This window comes from Euleptes europaea, chromosome 15 (assembly GCF_029931775.1).
Source record: "Euleptes europaea isolate rEulEur1 chromosome 15, rEulEur1.hap1, whole genome shotgun sequence".
Lineage (NCBI taxonomy): Eukaryota > Metazoa > Chordata > Lepidosauria > Squamata > Sphaerodactylidae > Euleptes > Euleptes europaea.
Genome location: NC_079326.1, coordinates 48737185 through 48756108, shown reverse-complemented (window position 1 = coordinate 48756108; position 18924 = coordinate 48737185). Strand labels below are relative to the sequence as shown.

The 18924-nt window shown below is 46.3% G+C and overlaps 1 protein-coding gene across 1 annotated transcript in view; it reads left to right on the top strand.

The window, feature by feature from the left end:
- Positions 1–18924, top strand: part of NRP2 (neuropilin 2) — a 219832-nt gene that overhangs the window by 74093 nt on the left and 126815 nt on the right. Inside the window, exon 3 of the mRNA XM_056861211.1 lies at positions 14011–14192. Within this exon, the coding sequence (XP_056717189.1) occupies positions 14011–14192 (182 nt within the window). The remainder of the gene's footprint in view (positions 1–14010; positions 14193–18924) is intronic.

Genomic DNA, 18924 nt, shown 5'->3' with positions numbered 1-18924 from the left:
CTATGGTGCTACTGGACACAAATCTAGCTGTTCTACTGCAGACCAGCATGGCTGCCATCTGGAACTATGGTCTTTTATGCATGTTTCCCTCGCCAACACCCCTCTGACGACATCGGGTCTTTGTGTTGATTATGCGTGCCGTTTCCGGCCATCAGATGTCGCCTCGCTCTGCCCCTCCGCCTTTCCTAGCATTTTGTTGGTGTTTTGAAATTCGAGATAAAACAAGTCTCTGAAAACATGGGCAAAACACGGGGAAACGCGCAGGGAGAGTGAGGCGCCCTCTGAAGGTCGGAAACGGCATGCATAATCAACACAAAGACCTGAAATTGTCGGAGGGGTGACGGCGAGTAAAACAGCCATGCATAAAAGACCTGTCTTTATGGAAGGCGAGCTTTCAAAGGCAAGTCTTTGGCATCCCTCCTCACATTTCTTCTCAGCTCCCACTCTGAGCAGGTATTTTCACCTTTTTCATAGTAATCCCTGGTTTTTGTACTCTGAACTGTAACAGGGTTTTTTTTGGTGTTTTTTTGGCATTGAGTATGGAAGTGTAAGGATGTGTCACTGGCAACCAAGATCAAGTTAATTAATGCCATCATATTCCCTATTACTGTGTATGGGTGTGAAAGCTGGACAAGGAAGAAAGCTGATAGGAAGAAAGCAGATTCCTTTGAAATGCAGTGTTGGAAGAGAGTGTTACGGATACTGTGATCTGCCAAAAAACAAATCAGTGGGTTCTAGATCAAATCAAGCCTGAACTGACCCTAGAAGCTAAAATGACTGAACTGAGGCTGTAGTAATTTGGTCACATTATGAGGAGACCAGAGTCAGTGGAAAAGACAATCATGCTAGGAAAAGTTGAGGGCAGCAGGAAAAGAGGAAGACCCCACAAGAGATGGATTGACTCTGTAAAGGAAGCCACGGCCCTCATTTTGCACAACCGGAGCAAGGATCTTAAGTATAGGACGTTTTGCAGGACATTGATTCATAGGGTCACCATGAGTTGGAAGCGACATGACAGCACTTAACACACACACACATGTTGGGGATCCCTGCTCTAAGGGTAATGGTAGGAGGCAGCAGAAGTAACCTGGATTAACTGTCTCTTGCATTTGTCCTTCTATACTTTTACGGGCTCAGAACTGTGTTACCTAGTGTGCACGCAGGCAGCTACCACAGCGACATTTCTGTCTTCTTGGGTGGTCAATAAAGTCGGGTGGTCATTGCAAGAAACTCAAGAAGAAAGAGCGGTTAAAACCTTCAAAAAAAGGTGGTCAACAATAAAAGGACAAAATTCACCCAGCCTTGGAGACCAAACAAAACACAAGCATAACAGAGAGCATGAGTTTGGTTAGATGTTTGGTGCTCTCATTTGATTTGTGATAGCTCCCTTGTGCCCTCTGACCCAATGCTGACTGCAGGACCGAGCAGCACAAACAGTTATCAGAGGTTTAGAAGATTAAGGCTTTGGGTGGTACCTAGTACCTTAATCTTTCTGTTTTTCGTGTTGCTTATCTGACACGGGCTTAGTCTCCTACAATATCTGTCAAAGCAAGTCTCCGTTCTATTTTAGGTCCTCTCGCAAACTTCCTGTGTGACCTTGGGCGAAATACTCAACCCACCCACCCCTTTCTTTCCTCCCTTGACAGGGTCTTGTGAGGATAAACTTGCTCGCGTTTGCCAAAGGCTCAGTTAAGGCAGGGACAGAATGCCACGGAAATAAATGCGTGCTGATAAAAGCAATCATAATAAATGGTTGGAAAAGTTTGAATCCAGATTTGTGTCGCTCACTCCTTTCTGGGAGATAACAAGGCTCTGTAATTTCTGGAGACAGGCTAACTAAAATAATAGGACACATCTTATCTCCGATTCCCCCTGCATGTGAGCAGTAAACTGTGAAGAGCTAGGAGAAGCTATATTTCACTGGTGATCTTCAGAAGTGGTGGGTGCATTTTTACTTTTATCAGGAAGAAAGGAAAGAGAATCAGTCAAGAGAGACTAAATTTTGAGGTAGCTGATGCAAACTAGTGGCCTGAATGTTATATTTTCTGTTTTTAACTGCATTTAGTGTTCCCTGCTCGGTCCCACGACTGTGTTTGAGAGATGGGGGCCAAAGTAGGAATCTAGAGGGGATAGCTTGTTAGTTGAAATTAATCATTTTATCTTGTGTTTGTTTGCTAGGGTTGCCAACCTCCAGGTACTAGCTGGAGATCTCCTGCTATTACAACTGATCTCCAGCTGATAGAGGTCAGATCACCTGGAGAAAATGGCCTCTTTGGCAATTGGACTCTATGGCATTGAAGTTCCTCCCCTTCCCAAACCCCACCCTCCTTAGTCTCCACCCTAAAAATCTCCCACTGGAGGCAAAGAGGGACCTGGCAACCCCAGCAATATCCTTTTTTAGGTGTGGTGACCAGAACTGTACACAATATTCCAAGTGTAGTCTCACCATAGATTTGTACAAGGGCAGTATGATAGCAGCAGTTTTATTATCTATTCCTCATCTAATTATGGCCAGCATGGAATTTGCCTTTTTTACAGCAGCCGCACACTGGGTTGACATCTTCATCAAGCGATCCACTACCACCCCAAGATCCCTTTCTTGGTCTGTTGCTCTTATCCGGCCCGCGAGCCAGCCATGCCCCACACTCTCAATCTGGGCTGGCGAGGCATGGCCTGGCCCGACCAAGCGACATTTATGTCATCCGGCCCTTTTAAAAATTGAGTTTGACACCCCCAGACTAGCAGTTATGGTTGTCCTTGGATAAGTGAGCTTTCTTATAATCTCTGAATTGAGTGGGAAGGATTTCAGTTTGTTCATTTGCAAGATAATAGTGGATTTCCTGCTTTTCTTGGGTGGTGGATAGAACCAAGCTGCAGGACAGAAATGAAGTGACGGGTTTCCTCCTGAGTGCTATAAACCGGAGCAACAAATAGATGACTTTGTTTGTTTGTTCTCCCCCCCCCCTTTTTATTTTTGCCTATAATGTTTCCAGGGCTAATGGAGAAAACAGAGGAATGAATTTCTGGGAAATGGAGAAGTGTTAGCCACAAGAGACAGAAGAGACATTAGAAGTGGCTTTAGTTGAATAATAACAAAACAGAACATCAGGATGATTTTTCTCTGAAGAGAATATCTGTTTAATAAAATGGGATATGGAAATGCTTTCCTGGTTAAAAGCACTTCACACGTTGGACTCTCCTCCTCACAAAAGCCCACTGTGATGAAATTACATGGTCCCTCACCCCTGTGACCTCCCTCCCAAAGTAGTTTTCTGTATTATCATTTTTTTCCTCCTCAAAATAAGACTTATTCTGTTGCGTTGATGGGGGCAGCCATGGTCAACGTGTGTCACAAGTTCCCTTTTACTACACCATTCCTCCTAAGGAACCTTTGTCCAGTAGCTTCTGTTGGAAATATTAGGCTAGTTACATATTTTGTGAAGTGCAGCATCATGTTTGCAACAATGACAAGATGAGCCCTTTGTTTGTGGGCGAAGCTTTGGCTTTGAGTGCAGAAAGCTCCAGGTTCGATCCCCGGCATCTCCCGCTAAAAGGATAAGGTAGGAGGCGATCGGAGAGACCCTCAGTCTGAGACCCTGGAGAGCCACTGCTGACTTTGAGAGGTCAAGAGCCTTACTCTTATAAGATAGCTTCATGTGTTCGCGTGTGCAAGCCCCACAATAATATTATTTAAATGTCATCCAGTTGTAACTGACTTAGGGCAACCCCTGATGGGGTTTTCAAGGCAAGAGGTGAGCCAAGGTGATTTGCCTCCTCTGTATAACAACCATGGCTTTCCTTGGTGGCCTCCCATCCAAGTACTAACCATGGCCAGCCGTGCTTAGCTGGGGGGGGGGGCTATTCAGGCTGCTACAAGCCCCCAAACCAAAGCAGGAAATAAAAGCAGCGCCCCCCAAACTGGTTGAGTCCCAGGTTTGTTCACGGGAGTCCGTTCAGAAGAAGGTTGGTTTTTATATGTTAACTTTCTCTACCACTTAAGGAAGAATCAAACCAGCTTACAGTCACCTTCCCCTCCCCACAGCAGACACCCTGTGAGGTAGGTGGGGCTGAGAGAGCTCTAAGAGCTGTGACTAGCCCAAGGTTACTCAGCTGGCTTCGTGTGTAGGTGTGGGGAAACCAACCCGGTCCACCAGATTAGCGTCCGCCGCTCATGTGGAGGAGTGAGGAATCAAACCCGGCTCTCCAAATCAGAGTCCACCGCTCCAAACCACCATTCTTAAGCACTACACCATGCTGGTTTAACTATGTGGTCATTCCTGAAGTTGTCTAATCCTTTAACGTACCATTTGCACTAGTGATCGTTGCCACCTCCTGTGACAATGAGTTTTGCATTGTGTGGAGCAAAGGATATTCTGGGTGGTCCTTGTGATACAGGTGGTGGTGGAAAGTACCATCAAGGCACAGCTGACTTATGGTGACCTGGTAGGGTTATCAAGGTGAGAGACCAATAGAGACAAAAGTTGGGGTTAGTTCCTCAAGAAGGTCAGGGATCGACTCCTTCAGCTGGAGTCTAGAACCTTGCCTGGCCTTACTCTAATGCGGATACACAGCAGAGGCAAATTGGCACAGAGCATAATGAATACATTTAGAGGCTGGAATCTTTTGTGCTTCTTAAAAAGGTAAAGGTCCCCTGTGCAAGCACCGGGTCATTCCTGACCCATGGACTGACGTCACATCACGACGTTTACTAGGCAGACTTTGTTTACGGGGTGGTTTGCCAGTGCCTTCCCCATTCATCTTCCCTTTACCCCCAGCAAGCTCGGAAGGATGGAAGGCTGAGTCAACCTTGAGCCGGCCCAGCTACCTGAAACTGACTTCTGTCGGGATCAAACTCAGGTCGTGAGCAGAGCTTGGACTGCAGTACTGCAGCTTATCACTCTGCGCCATGGGGCTCCTACCACTCTGCTTCTTACTGGTCTTTTATTAACTAATAAAGTTGTTATTTCTACCAGGCCTCCTTATTAATAAAGACAAGACAATCCTAGCATTACGAAAAAGCAGTGGGGTGGGAAATTATCGCTATCCATGCCCCAAAACTGATTCTTGTAGTGGTACAAGATTTGATCTCGGCCCAGAAGAAGAACCTAATGTATCTAAGAAGAACCTAATGTGCCTGATGTATATTAGCTACGTTACTTTTTCTGTGGCTTAAGATCAGTTGCTGGAGAGAGATTATTTTTTGCCTATGCAAAAAGCATTTTCGCGCTTTACTGCAAGATCACAGTTGTCCCCCTGTGCAGGGGCAGTATTGTTGCAGAGAAATGGTACTCGGGGGGCTTGCATTTCTCCTTTTGGAAAACTAGAGAGAAAACCAGTGCCACCATAGTGTGTACGTCAGTGAAAAACAGCTGTATGCAGATGTGAGTGAGGTAGCTTTGGATGCCACCACAGCATAAAATGGGACCCACCCAGCAACGGACGGACTGATTCATAGTTTTCTGGAAACAAAACTAGAAATTATCCGGAGGAGTACGTGTGCGTGTTTGGAAAACTAGAAAAGAAAAAGTCTGGGCCTGGGTTGAGGGACAGACACCCCAGATTCACTGAACAGGGACAGCCCTAGTATGCTTTGTGTGTGAAATATGCATGCGTGAGTTGTGATGTGAAGCAAAAAACAACAACCAAAAAACAACAGTGTTCTCCACACAGCAACCTGGGATTTTTGTTTTTTTGTATGAATGCCCAGGCGTTTGGAATGCAACCGTTTCACTTCCTCCTCCCCGCCCTGCCTCCCCGTTTTCCTGCCGAAGCAAAACACACCGTCTCTTGCCAAGTACCCAGACAGTTTACTCTGGCAGCAGTACCCTCACGATACAGGTTATCTCTCACTTCGCAGATCTCTTCAGGGGAGAGGTTAAAAATACATTTGAAGAATTTTGCGAGAAAAATAACAGTGAAGAGTTTTCGGGAGCTGGGCCACAGAGGGTAAAAAAAAAACAGCACTTACTTACTTACCTCCTTTATACCCCCTCCTTTCCCCCCAGTGAGGACCCGAAGTGTCTTACATTGTTGTACCCCTTCTCCATTTTACCCTCACAACAGCCCTGTGAGGTAGGTTAGTCTGAGAGTGTGCGACTAGCCCAAGGTCGTCTAGGGAAGTTGCATGTTGCTAGTGGGGATTTGAACCTGCTTCTCTAGGGCTGCCAAACTGCAGAAAATTCGTACAGAAACAGGCAGATAACAATATGTAATGACAAAAGTATATTGAATGTAACAATGTGCTATCAAGCCAATTGCATATATACAACCAAGTATTTCCCAGTTCTGGGTATATAACAATGTGCTAACAAGCCAATTGTATATGTACAACAAAGTATTTCTCAGTCCTGGTACAGTAACAATCAATCCGAGGTCAATGTCTTCAAGTGAAGAAGGGTAGAAAGGGATACAATCGTTTCAATTCTTCCTCAGTCCCGTTTCTGTACAAATATGTATATATTACAATAAACAATCTCTCATAAATGTTCTCTCAAGTCACTTAAACAATATAAATATAGATATACTTACATATATTGATTTCAAAATGTACTCATTTCAATATAAGCTTCTGTAGCTTCAAAATTCTCATAGACTTTTAAGCATCACCCTTTTAGGGACAAAATAGCAACCAGGAGGTAGCTGGAGATCTCCCACTATTACAACCAGCGGAAAGAGATCAGTTCCCCTGGAGAAAACAGCTGCTTGGGAAGGTGGCCTCTATGGCACTGTACCCCACGGAGGTCCCTTCCCTTCCCTCCCCAAACCCCTTCCCTCCTCAGGCTGCACCTGCCAAATCTCCAGGTATTTCCAAATCCTGAGATGGCAACCCTTTGCTTCTCCCAGATCCTAGTTCTGACACTCTAACCACTATGCCACACTGGCTAAATCAGTGATAACGATAGGGTCGCCAACCTCCAGGTACTAGCCGGAGCTCTCCCGCTATCACAGCTGATCTCCAGCGGATAGAGATCAGTCCCCCTGAAGGAAAATGGCCGCTTTGGCCATTGGACTCTATGACCTTGAAGTCCCTCCCCTCCCCTAACTCCGCCCTCCTCAGACTCCGCCCAAAAAAGCCTCCCGCCAGTGGCAAAGAGGGACCTGGCAACTCTGGAGAACAAGTCGAGTGTCCTGTAGATGTCAGAGGGATTTCAGTACAGCTACCTTCAGCGGCGGGGAGAGAGGCGGATTTGCTTTTTATTCACCGGTGAGGGAAAAGCATTCTTGCCTGAAAGCTCTCTCTTTTGCTATTAGTTCCTCCATGTGTTCCAGCCAGAGCTGAGCTTTGGCATTAATAATAGGCTCTGGGGTTCTGGCTCAGAGAAGTCCCTGGCTGTTCGTGCAACATTTGTTGTTAAGGATATACAGTAATAGGAGGGGAGGGAGGAAGTCTTGAAATGTGTGGCTAGAGCCAATGTGTAATCTAGCTGTAAGGGGGGGGAAATGCCTCTCAACAAATCAATTACAAATGTTGGCTTGTCTTTTCTGCATGAATCGTCTATGGGCAGATTGTTAAATCCTTAATTTTTCAGTTGATTTGGGGAGGGGGAGGAATTAATTTCTAATGACGCCTTCTGCTTGTCTGTGGGTTTGTTGACAAATAACGTTGCAAATTCCCTGTCTTTGAGAAGCGCGTTCAAACAATGCCATTTGTCAGAAGATAAAGCAGAAGGCGATTCATCTTATTAGCGTTAACAATAATAATAACAACCTTCCGTTTCTAAAATGCGCCCAAGTGTCTGAAGGCCAGTTTCCTTTGTGCCTGACAAAACCAGAGAAACAACTCCATGAGCTGCTCTTCTGAAATTCAGCCTTGAGTCCGGCTTTCTGTCCAAGGTAGGGGTTGAAGACAGGCAAATTTCTGTTGTTTTACTGTACAGTCTCAGTGGAATCCTAGAGCGTCAACCTGACACGATGACATCCCTTCTGGTGTCGTGATGGAAGTGATGTCCCATCGTTGCTCTGCCAGTGATTTTTTTCTGCCCCACCCCCCCCTACTGAGTGGTGGTTGCAAGTCAGGGGCTTTTTGCAGGAGGTTTCAAAAGCCATCTTACATGGATTGGCTCTGAAGTTAGAGTGGTTCCTCAGTAGAACAGGCTTCCTCGGGAGGTGGTGAGCTCTCCTTGTGTGTGTGTGTGTTAAGTGCCGTCAAGTTGTTTCCGACTCATGGCGACCCTACCTGGAGCTCTCCTTACCTGGAGGTTTTTAAGCAGAGGCTAGATGGCCATCTGTCAGCAATGCTGATTCTATGACCTTAGGCAGATGATGAGAGGGAGGGCATCTTGGGCACCTTCTGGGCATGGAGTAGGGGGTCACTGGGGATGTGGGGGGGGGGAGGTATTTCCTGCATTGTGAATTTCCTGCGTTGAGCAGGAGGTTGGATTCAATGACCCTGGTGGTCCCTTCCAACTCTGATTCTATGATTCTATGACCCCTTGAAGTTGGCTGAGGCAAGGTGTCATAACCTACTCTTGGTGGTTGTGTTGGGACTGAAGCATGGTGACCTTTCTTGGGATTGGAGGGACTGACAATTGAACTTGGGTCATATCATGCTAGTTTCTTTGATCCAAACTATTAGCAGTTTTTGTGATTAGATTTTCCAACGTATGGGTTTGCTCTAGCTCAAAATTGCCGCTTGTGTTAGAGTCCTTGTGCAAGCATAAATGGAAGAAAGAAACTGGGGTAACTGCCTGCATCCGGTCAAGCATATTGTTATACTCACTTGCGTTTCCGCTTGTGCAAGATCTTGTGCAACCCATTTCTGGCCACTGTAATATATAAGGATGAAAGTGCTAGGCATTTCACATGATCTTGTTCAAGAAGATCTGTCTTAAGTTTCTGCTTGCACATCATTGCATCCAAGCCTGTCTGTCCAATGATATTTTCCTGAAAAGAAACGGAAGGAGTGCCAAGGTACGAATGGGTGGAACCATTGCAAAGTGACGTTGTCTGAATTCCTTCCTTTCCACTCTTGAAGTAGAGAGGGCTGGATCCTTGCTTTGGTAGGCCCCCCTGGAATAGACACACTAAGGCTTTGCTAGTCCTACTCTCCCAGAGACCCATCCAATTGCCTTGGTTCTCCTTGCCTCAGTTCTCCTTGCCTCCTCGGAGGAGAAGAAGAAGAAGAAGAGGAGTTGTTTTTTATAAGCCAACTTTCTCTACCACTTAAGGCAGAATCAAACCAGCTTACAATTGCCTTCCCTTCCCCTCCCCACAACAGACACCCTGTGAGGTAGGTGAGACTGAGAGGGCGTGACTTGCCCAAGATCACCCAGCTGGCTTCGTGTGTAGGAGTGGGGGAACAAATCCACCAGATTAGCCTCCGCCGCTCATGTGGAAGAGTGGGGTATCAAACCTGGTTCTCCAGATTAGACTCCACCACTCCAAACCACTGCTCTTAAGCACTATACCACGCTGGCTTTTAGCCGACATCGCTTGCATGGTTGTGGTTGAGACCTTTTGGTTTTCCCAATAGTATCCCATGCAAATGAATGCCTCTTATTTGGGAAGATCCAGTCTTGGGGTGGGGGGGCATTTAACACTGGGGGATCCAACCACCTTCTCTCCTTGCAACCTGCAACGGACCCTCTTATTGCAAGAGTATATACATGTAACCTATGGATAGAGGGTAAGTTTGCATCAGGCGTTTGTTCCTGGAGCGAAGCCTGACCGACTCCCAGAAAGGAGTGAAATGTGGACGCTACCCAGTTGGTGCTTCTTGCTGGTTAGCACATTGAGTTCCTGTAAGTTTGTTTCGGGTGGTTGTTTGGTGATGTGTGTCTTGCAGGGGAAGGAATGAGTCACATGAGAGTCGTTCGCTGCCCAGCGAGCTATTTTTCCTTTCAACTCTTGATTTGCAAGTAAGAGGATCTTGTGACAGAGCCAGAAGCTGGGCAAAGTATCACTTTTCTTTTTCCTCCTCTGCCCCTTTGAGGAGGAGAGTGGTAACATGCTGTTTTAGCATGTTGACACAATGCAAATAAATAGAGAAAGGGAGTAGAGCACTTTCCTACCAGAGGTGTTATTGTAACCAGGTACTTAATGTGTGTGGGAGAGAGTTTGCATTGGAGAGCCCCGCTAGACTGCACAATGCTCGAACAAACAATCCCGCTGTGTAAAATACCACCTCCAGTGGACTTGGAAAGTCCAGAGCATGGGCCTGATTCTTAGGATCTAGCTTGGCTCTGGATCAGATTTCTGTGGTAGATTCTTGAGAGCCAGCCTGGTGTAGTGGTTAAGAGTGTTGGTTCGGAGCAGTGGACTCTGATCTGGAGTGCCGGGTTTGATTCCCCGCTCCTCCACATGAGCGGCAGAGGCTAATCTGGTGAAATGGATTTGTTTCCCCACTCCTCCACATGAAGCCAGCTGGGTGACCTTGGGCTAGTCACAGCTCTCTCAGCCTCACCTACCTCCCAGGGTGTCTGTTATGGGGAGAGGAAGGGAAGGAGATTGTAAACCAGTTTGATTCTTCCTTAAGTGGCAGAGAAAGTCGGCATATGAAAACCAACTCCATCTCCTCCTCCTCCCAGATCTATGATCCACACACCTTCCCCATCCTTTGGATTGTCTTCAGAAATTAGCGAGGAATTGTTGAATGGAAATATGATGGGGCCGAGGGTCACGGTGCAGCTGTAGGAAGATCGGGCAGCTTCTGGGAGGGGTAAACTTAGAGGCAGAGATCAAAAGCAGTGAAAGGAAAGCAACTGTGAGAAAGATACAGGGGGAGGAAGGAAACAGTGGAAGAGTTAGTGTAGGGAAACAGTTTCAAACCAGCAAGTCCTTGGTTTTCTGACTTCTCTCAGCAAGGCATTCATTGTAGGTCTCGCAACTGCAAATCCTCTGCAGAGGTACTCCAGTCTAAGCCCATTGAAACCAGTGGCCTTAAACTGGATTTAACTCTGCATAGGACTGCACTGTTCCAATGCCAATCTCAATTCAGCCCTCTCTTTGTAATATGGGGGTGGTAATGTTTATTTCAATTTATTCATTGAAAATACTTCTAACTTGCCTTATTTCCTCAGACTAGGGTTGCCAGCCTCCAGGTACTAGCTGGAGATCTCCTGCTATTACAGCTGATCTCCAGCCAACAGAGATCAGTTCCCCTGAAGAAAATGGTCGCTTTGGCAATTGGACTGTATGGCATTGAAGTTCCACCCCTCCCCAAACCCTGCCCTCCTCAGGCTCCGCCCCAAAATCTCCAGGTATTTCCCAGCCCAGAGCAGGCAGCCCTACCTCAGACTCAAGCTGGCTAATGATTTGCAAGGACTAAAACATAACAAAATAAGAACAATGCCCAGTGGCACCTTGAAGACCAACATAAATCGCAGCAAGGGTTTTCATGAGTCAGAGCTCGCTTCTTCAGAAGCAATGGTAGATGTAGCCAATGAAGGTCACATTCTCTTGTAGGCCATTTCAGAGGATCAGGCCTTATGACATATGGTTAGGGTTGCCAGCTCTGAGTGGGGAAATACCTGGAGATTTTGGGGGTGGAGCCTGGGGAGGGTGGGGTTTGGAGAGGGGAGGGACCTCAGCAGGGTATAATGGCACAGAGTTCACCCTCCAAAGCAGCCATTTTCTCCAGGGGAACTGGTCTCTGTTGCCTGAAGATCAATTGTAATAGCGGGAGATCTCCAGGCCCCACCTGGAGGTTGGCAGCCCTACCCATGGATAATGTCATATAATAATAATATTACCTTACTTTGTGAGGGTTTTTTTTTTTTTTTGCAGGGCTTACTGAAATGTATGTTAGGTGCTTTGAATACTTTAAAGCGCTATAACATGTTTAAAATTATTAAGGAAGATAGTAAACAAGGACAACAAAGAAGAAGACAAACTTTCTGAATGCCCAGGCTTGTGACTGTGGCTGTGGTAGAGGGGCTGTGGCTCAGTGGTAGAGCATCTTCTTGGCAAGCAGAAGGTCCCTGGTTGAATCCCCAGCATCTCCAGTTAAAGGGACTGGGCGGGTAGCTGATGGGAAAGACCTCTGCCTGAGACCCTGGAGAGCCGCCACCGGTCTGGGTACTGACTTTGATGGACCAAGGGTCTGATTCAATATAAGGCAGCTTCATGTGTTCATGTGACTTCCTGGGATCTTCACACACTGTGAGTCTAATGCACAGGATCAGCCTACAGTTCAAAAAGATTTGTGGAAGACAGACTTAACATTTAGTTGATGTATTTATATCCCTTTCAAGAGAAACATACTAGCTGTGATTGGGAAGGTTGCTTTCAAACCTTTGTTCTGTATTTTGTGTGTATTTGGCCTGCAAAACATCTTACCCTTTGAAAAGCAAATACATGTTTAAAATAAAAACAAATTAGAATGGATTATAATCCCATAAGCAATCATTTACAGTTGTTTTCACCATGTCCAATGGCAAAGAAAACAGAGACAGAAAGAGAGAGAGAGAAAAACAGTCTTGTTGGAAAGTATGCAAAGATGGTTGGAATGTTTTAAAACCTTGGCTTCTAAGATTTAAAAGAGGATAAGAAAATTATGGTCTGTGATCAAGAGTTCCTTCCATAAACAAGAGAGAAATGGACATAATGCCAAAGAAACCCATGTTGTTTAATGAAAATAATATCTGCATTATTCAAGATTTTCCCAGTTGGCACAATTCTTTTCCGTATTTTATTAGTTTACCTTTAAACTAATTTTGACATGTTCTGTATTTTTTGAGTTTGGGGTAAGTAGCAGTGGAGTATGGCATAAGCATGCCCCTATTTGGATGATTAGAAGCACCAGGGAAGTCATGAATGGAAGCCATAAGAACTAGTCTGGTATCTGAGTTGGGCACAGAATCTTTGCATGCCTTTTGTAGAAACTGCCAGATTTCCTCGAGTTACCTTTTCGTGGGTCAAAATGCTGGACTGAATTTTGCCCAAAAAGGGTCAGCTAAGGAAAACAGCTCCGGACGCGGGAAGAGAGAAAAGTTGAATTTTAGATAAATGCATGAAAAGCCATATCATTTATGGAGTGCAGTGAGGGTGTACTCTGCTTTTATGTATTTTATAAGATACATTTATCAGAATGGCTGGTGGAACATGTTGACTGTTCAGATGATGAAAAGTTCTGAATTAAATGAGCAGAAGTGCAGATTTCACAGGATTTTGCTGCTGTCGATCTATTCGCAGGGTGTGCAGTGAATTCTGATCAGCAGGATAATTGGATAGTGGAAGCATAAATAGTGAGAGGCTGCAGAAACCATATTAATGAAGATATGATGCTTTTACGCTTCAAGTATAAAGTATAAAGAACTAAGCCTATCCATGGGGAAGTTTAACTTCATTTATGCATGGGAATTTCACCTGAGGTTCGTCGCTGCTGGACCCACCCTTTCCAGTTGGGAATCTCTGCACCAGCAGTCTCCAAGCTCAAATCAGGTCCCCACCCCTTTAAATTGTAATTGGCTTCCTTCGCAGTTTTCACTGTGAGAGAAGATTCCCCACCCTCACCCCAAACCCAACTGCCGCTTAAAAAAGCACTTTCAGAACAAAAAATGGAGAAATCTGTAAGGAAGGGACGGGGGAGAAATCTAACCCTCGGTTTTAAAAAGCCTTTCTTGTGCTCAGAAAGAGCTCCGAGGAAGCAGGAAGCATTTGAATCCCCACCTCTTTACACGCTGCTTTGTGATTGGATATGAGGGTAGCCAAGCTTCTGCGTCCCGTGCTTTGCCTTCTGCATGGAGATTTCAGCCAGGCTGAGCTCAGGGAAGGGGGAAAAGTTGGGTTATCAGAGGAATGAGAAGACCCAGACATTGCGAGGGCTGGCAGTGAGGTCATCTCTAATGGACGGAAAACTCATGCAGAACTACCAAGAATATCCAAGTCACACAGGGGGCAAATGTGAGTCCAAGTACCTTAGAGAGGAGGGGCTGAAATCCCAAAGCAGATAAGTCAATATGCAAATATACAGTGTGTCCATATATGAAGATATTTCCTTTTGGGAAAAAGATTAATTTTTGTTGCTTTCCGAACTGTGCCTTGTTTTATTTTCCACCTCTCTATTGACAGGTATGACTTCATTGAGATACGAGATGGGGACAGTGATTCAGCTGACCTGCTGGGGAAGCACTGTGGGAACATCGCTCCTCCCACCATCACCTCCTCCGGCCCTTCTCTGTATATTAAATTCACCTCCGATTACGCGCGCCAAGGTGCCGGCTTCTCCCTGCGCTACGAGATCTACAAGACAGGTTAGTGTGTGAGGCGGCCTCTCTGGATTCAAGGCAGGTGACCTCTGGACCGTTAAGTCAGGACGCCTTGATCAGGATTCCGTCTAGACATTAGGAAGAATTTTCTTACAGTGAGAGCGGTTCCTCAGTGGAACAGGCTTCCTCGGGAGGTGGTGAGCGCTCCTTCCCTGGGGGGTTTTAAGAAGAGGCTAGATGGCCATCTGTCAGCACGGCTGATTCTATGAACTTAGGCAGTTCATGAGAGGGAGGGCACCTTGGCCATCTTCTGGGCATGGAGTAGGGGTCACTGGGGGTGTGGGGGGGGAGATAGTTTGGAACTTCCTGCATTGTGCAGGGGGTTGGACTAGATGACCCTAGTGGTCCCTTCCAACTCTATGATTCCATAGGATGAACACATGAATCTGCTTTATGCCGAATCGGACCCTTAGTCCACCAAGGTCAGTTGTGTCTGCTCAGACTAGCAGCGGCTCTTCAGGGTATCAAGCTGAGGTCTTGAGAGCCAGCGTGGTGTAGTGGTGAAGAGCAGCAGGCTCTAATCTGGAGAACTGGGTTCGATTCCCCGTTCCTCCACACGAGCGGTGGACTCTAATCAGGTGAACTGGGTTGGTTTCCCCACTCCTACACATGAAGCCAGCTAGGTGACCTTGGGCTAGTCACAGCTCTCTCCGAACTATGTTCTCAGCCCCACCTACCTCACAAGGTGTTTGTTGTGGGGAAAGGAGGGGAACGTGATTGTAAGCTGGTTTGAGATTCCTTTAAAAGGTAGAGAAAATCGGGGTATAAAAACCAACTCTTCTTCATCTTAATCATCATCATCACCTGCTATCTGGTCCTTTTAACTGGAGATGCTGGGGATTGAACCTGGGACTGTCTGCATGCCAAGCAGGGGCTCTATCATTGAGTCAGGGTTCGTGGAGCCCCAGCATAATTCCTTGGATGGCAGTCCGAACGTACCACATGCTTCCCACCATCTCTCTGCTTTAGGAACTCTTTTGGAGGAGCTAAGGCTCAATGCTAGAGTGCCTGCATGTAGAAGGTCCCAGGTTCGATCTCCAGTATCCCCAGTTAAGTGGATCAGGTAGTAGGTGTTTGGAAAGACTTCTACGTGTTACCTTGGACAGCTGCTGCCAGTCTGATCAGACGATATTGACCTTGATGGATCAGTGTTCTAATTCAGTAAAAGGCAACTTAATGAGTATGTCTTAAATAAATTCTCATTGGTTCTTAAAAGGTAAAGGTAGTCCCCTGTGCAAGCACCGGGTCATTCCTGACCCATGGGGTGACATCACATCACGACGTTTACTAGGCAGACTATGTTTACAGGGTGGTTTGCCGTTGCCTTCCCCATCATCTACTTTTTACCCCCAGCAAGCTGGGTACTCATTTTACCGACCTCAGAAGAATGCAAGGCTGAGTCAACCTTGAGTCGGCTACCTGAAACCGACTTCCGTCGGGATCGAACTCGGGTCGTGAGCAGAGCTTTTGGCTGCAGTACCGCAGCTTACCACTCTGCACCACGGGGCTCTCATTGGTTCTTTCTTCCTGATTAAAGCACAACATTCTTGGGGGTCATTTGGTAGCCTTGCATTTCTTTTGGTGGTAGAGTAGTCCATGATTCCAAGTACAACAAAGAGTGGGAAGGAGGGGGTATACTTCTTTTATTATTTTAATGTTAAAATTTCTTTTTGCCACTCTTCTCCTCCCTTGATCCAAACCCATATGTACAGTCTCATGAGTCAAGGAAAAGGAAAGTCGTCTGCATTTTATTTCTGAAATGATGTAAATAAACTGTATGATGGTAATGAGCTTGCTGTCTAGTTAAGGGTTGCCAACTCCTGCTGATAGGAAAAAAGTCGATTCCTTTGAAATGTGGTGTTGGAGGAGAGTGTTACGGACTCCGTGGACTGCCCAAAAAACAAATCAGTGGGTTATAGATCAAATCAAGCCTGAACTGACCCTTGAAGCTAAAATGACTAAACTGAGGCTGTCGTACTTTGGTCACGTTATGAGAAGACAAGAGACACTGGAAAAGACAGTCACGCTAGGAAAAGTTGAGGGCAGCAGGAAAAGAGGAAGACCCAACATGAGATGGATTGACTCTATAAAGGAAGCCACGACCCTCCATTTGCAAGATCTGAGCAAGGCTGTCAAAGATAGGACATTTTGGAGGATTTTGATTGATAGGGTCGCCATGAGTCAGAAGCATCTTGACTGCACTGAACACACACACACACACACTCCTGCTTGGGAGATTCCAGGAGACCTAAGGGCAGAGCCTGGGGAGGGCGAAGTTTGGGGAGCAAAGGGAACACAGCCGAGATTTGATGTCACTCTAGGACTTCCATTTCTCCTAGACTCTAAGGTGTACCGCAGAGTCCCCCCTACAAAGCAGCCATTTCCTCTCAGCGAACTGATCACCTTAGTCTGGAGATCAGTTGCAATTCTGGGAGAACTCCAGGTCCCACTTTAAGGTTGCTAACTGTACTGTCAGGGCCAGGCTAGCCAGGACCCCAATACATTATATCCATTTCCTTCACCCTTGCCCAATGCTTTGGCCTTGACTTCTCTGGAAGCTGCACAGTTTTGCCTCTCCTCCGCTAAGTCTGCATATTTTTTAGTTGAGCAAGATTGCTCCATCTCCTACAGTAACCCTGGTCTATGTAACAACTCCCTATTTTATTCTTCCAGGGTTTTTTTTTTTTTTTTGCTTTCCCTGAAAAAACAAAACCCTGAAAACCTCGCCTTATTTGTTCACTTTTTAAATTATCTGCTCGCTGGCATCCTAGGAAGTGTGAGCGTTTGCTGGCTGCCTTTCTTACTGGCTCGTTCAACCTGGGGGCTGCTAGTTAGAACACAGAACTGGCGCTCGAAGTGTCAGACTCTCGATTTGGATCCGTTTCAACTGCTATCCCCCATGAGTGCGGGGGATACACAGCCGACAACCTGCACATGCCGCTTGTAGCTGGGGAAAGGAAGGGGGAGGAGAGGCTGGATCCATTGCCAGAGAGGACCATCAGACAAAACAGGGCGCTTAACTGCTTTCAGCCCACAGTTGTTCAGCCCCTGCTTTAAAAAGTCAAACTCTCGACGTTGCTTACTCACTTATTGGAAGAAGAAGAGTTGGTTCCTATATGCCGACTTTCTCTGCCACTAAAGGGAGAATCAGACCAGCTTACAATCACCTTCCCTTCCCCTCCCCACAACAGACGCCCTGTGAGGTAGGGGGGGCTGAGAGAGTGTGACTAGCCCAAGGTCACCCAGCTGGCTTCATGTGGAAGAGCGGGGAAACAAATCCAGTTCACCAGATTAGCCTCCACTGCTCATGTGGAGGAGTGGGGAATCCAACCCGGTTCTGCAGATCAGAGCCCACCGCTCCAAACCACCACTCTTAAACACAACAGCACACTGGCTGTTTCCATCCTTTACTTTCTGAGGGAAGTGCTGTGTCATGGGGGTGGGTTGCGATGTGGTTTTCAGGTACATCTGGAAGCGATTGGTTTCTTTCACCTTTTAGCAGATACAATGAGACCGATGTTTGATAATCCCTTATCCTAGCCGTATATAAGAGGGGAGGGGAGGGACCATGGCTCAGTGGTAGAGTGTCTGCTTGGCATGCAGAAGGTCCCAGGTTCAATCCCTGAGATCTCCAGTTAAAAGGACTAGGCAAGTAGGTGATGTGAAAGACCTCTACCTGAGACCCTGGAGAGCCGCTGCCGGTCTGAGAAGACAATACTGACTTTGATGAACCAAGGGTCTGATTCAGTATAAGGCAGCTTCATGTGTTCAACAAACCTGGGACTCAACCAGCCTCTGTTATGTCCCCTATCCCTCAGTCTCCCCTATTACAATGTATGGGTGTGAAAGCTGGACAATGAAGAAAGCTGATAGGAAGAAAGTCGATTCCTTTGAAATGTGGTGTTGGAGGAGAGTGTTACGGATACCGTGGACTGCCCAAAAAATCAAATCAGTGGGTTATAGATCAACTCAAGACTGAACTGACCCTAGAAGCGAAAATGACTAAACTGAGGCTATTGTACTTTGGTCACATTATGAGGAGACAAGAGTGACTGGAAAAGACAATCATGCTAGGAAAAGTTGAAGGCAGCAGGAAAAGAGGAAGACCCAACAAGAGATGGATTGACTCAATAAAGGAAGCCACAGCCCTCAGTTTGCAAGACCTGAGCAAGGCTGTTACGGATGGGATGTTTTGGAGGACATTGATTCATAGGGTCACCATGAGTTGGAAGTGACTTGATGGCACTTAACACCCTCCCCTCCTCCAGTCATACACTGCTCCCCTTTCTAAATCTGTTTCATCAACAGTTCCAAGAAGGTAAAATATTTCTGCGGCATTTTAGCAGTGTCCCCCTGCTGCCCCCGCTTTGGCACATAAAGCAGGCTTCTTCATTAAATGATTGTGCATATTCCAGAAGTAGAAAAATTATATCTTTTCTCTGTGGCACATGTTTGGGGGGGGAAAAAACCCTCATTAAAGTCCAAAGGTAAGCAACAACTGTCCTCCCTCAGATCAGCATAATGATTCCTCCTTTTTTCTCTCTCCCGCCTTGCCCGGGCGTCTGTGTGATTCGAGCTTTGATCAATAGTCTTGTGTGCGTTCTCTTTTTGAGAAGCCAAGGGTTTTTCCAACTGGTGCGTACTGCTGGTTTTAAACAGAGGGCTTTTGGCAATGCCATCAAGGGTACAAGACGGGCGCCTCTTGAACTCTATATAA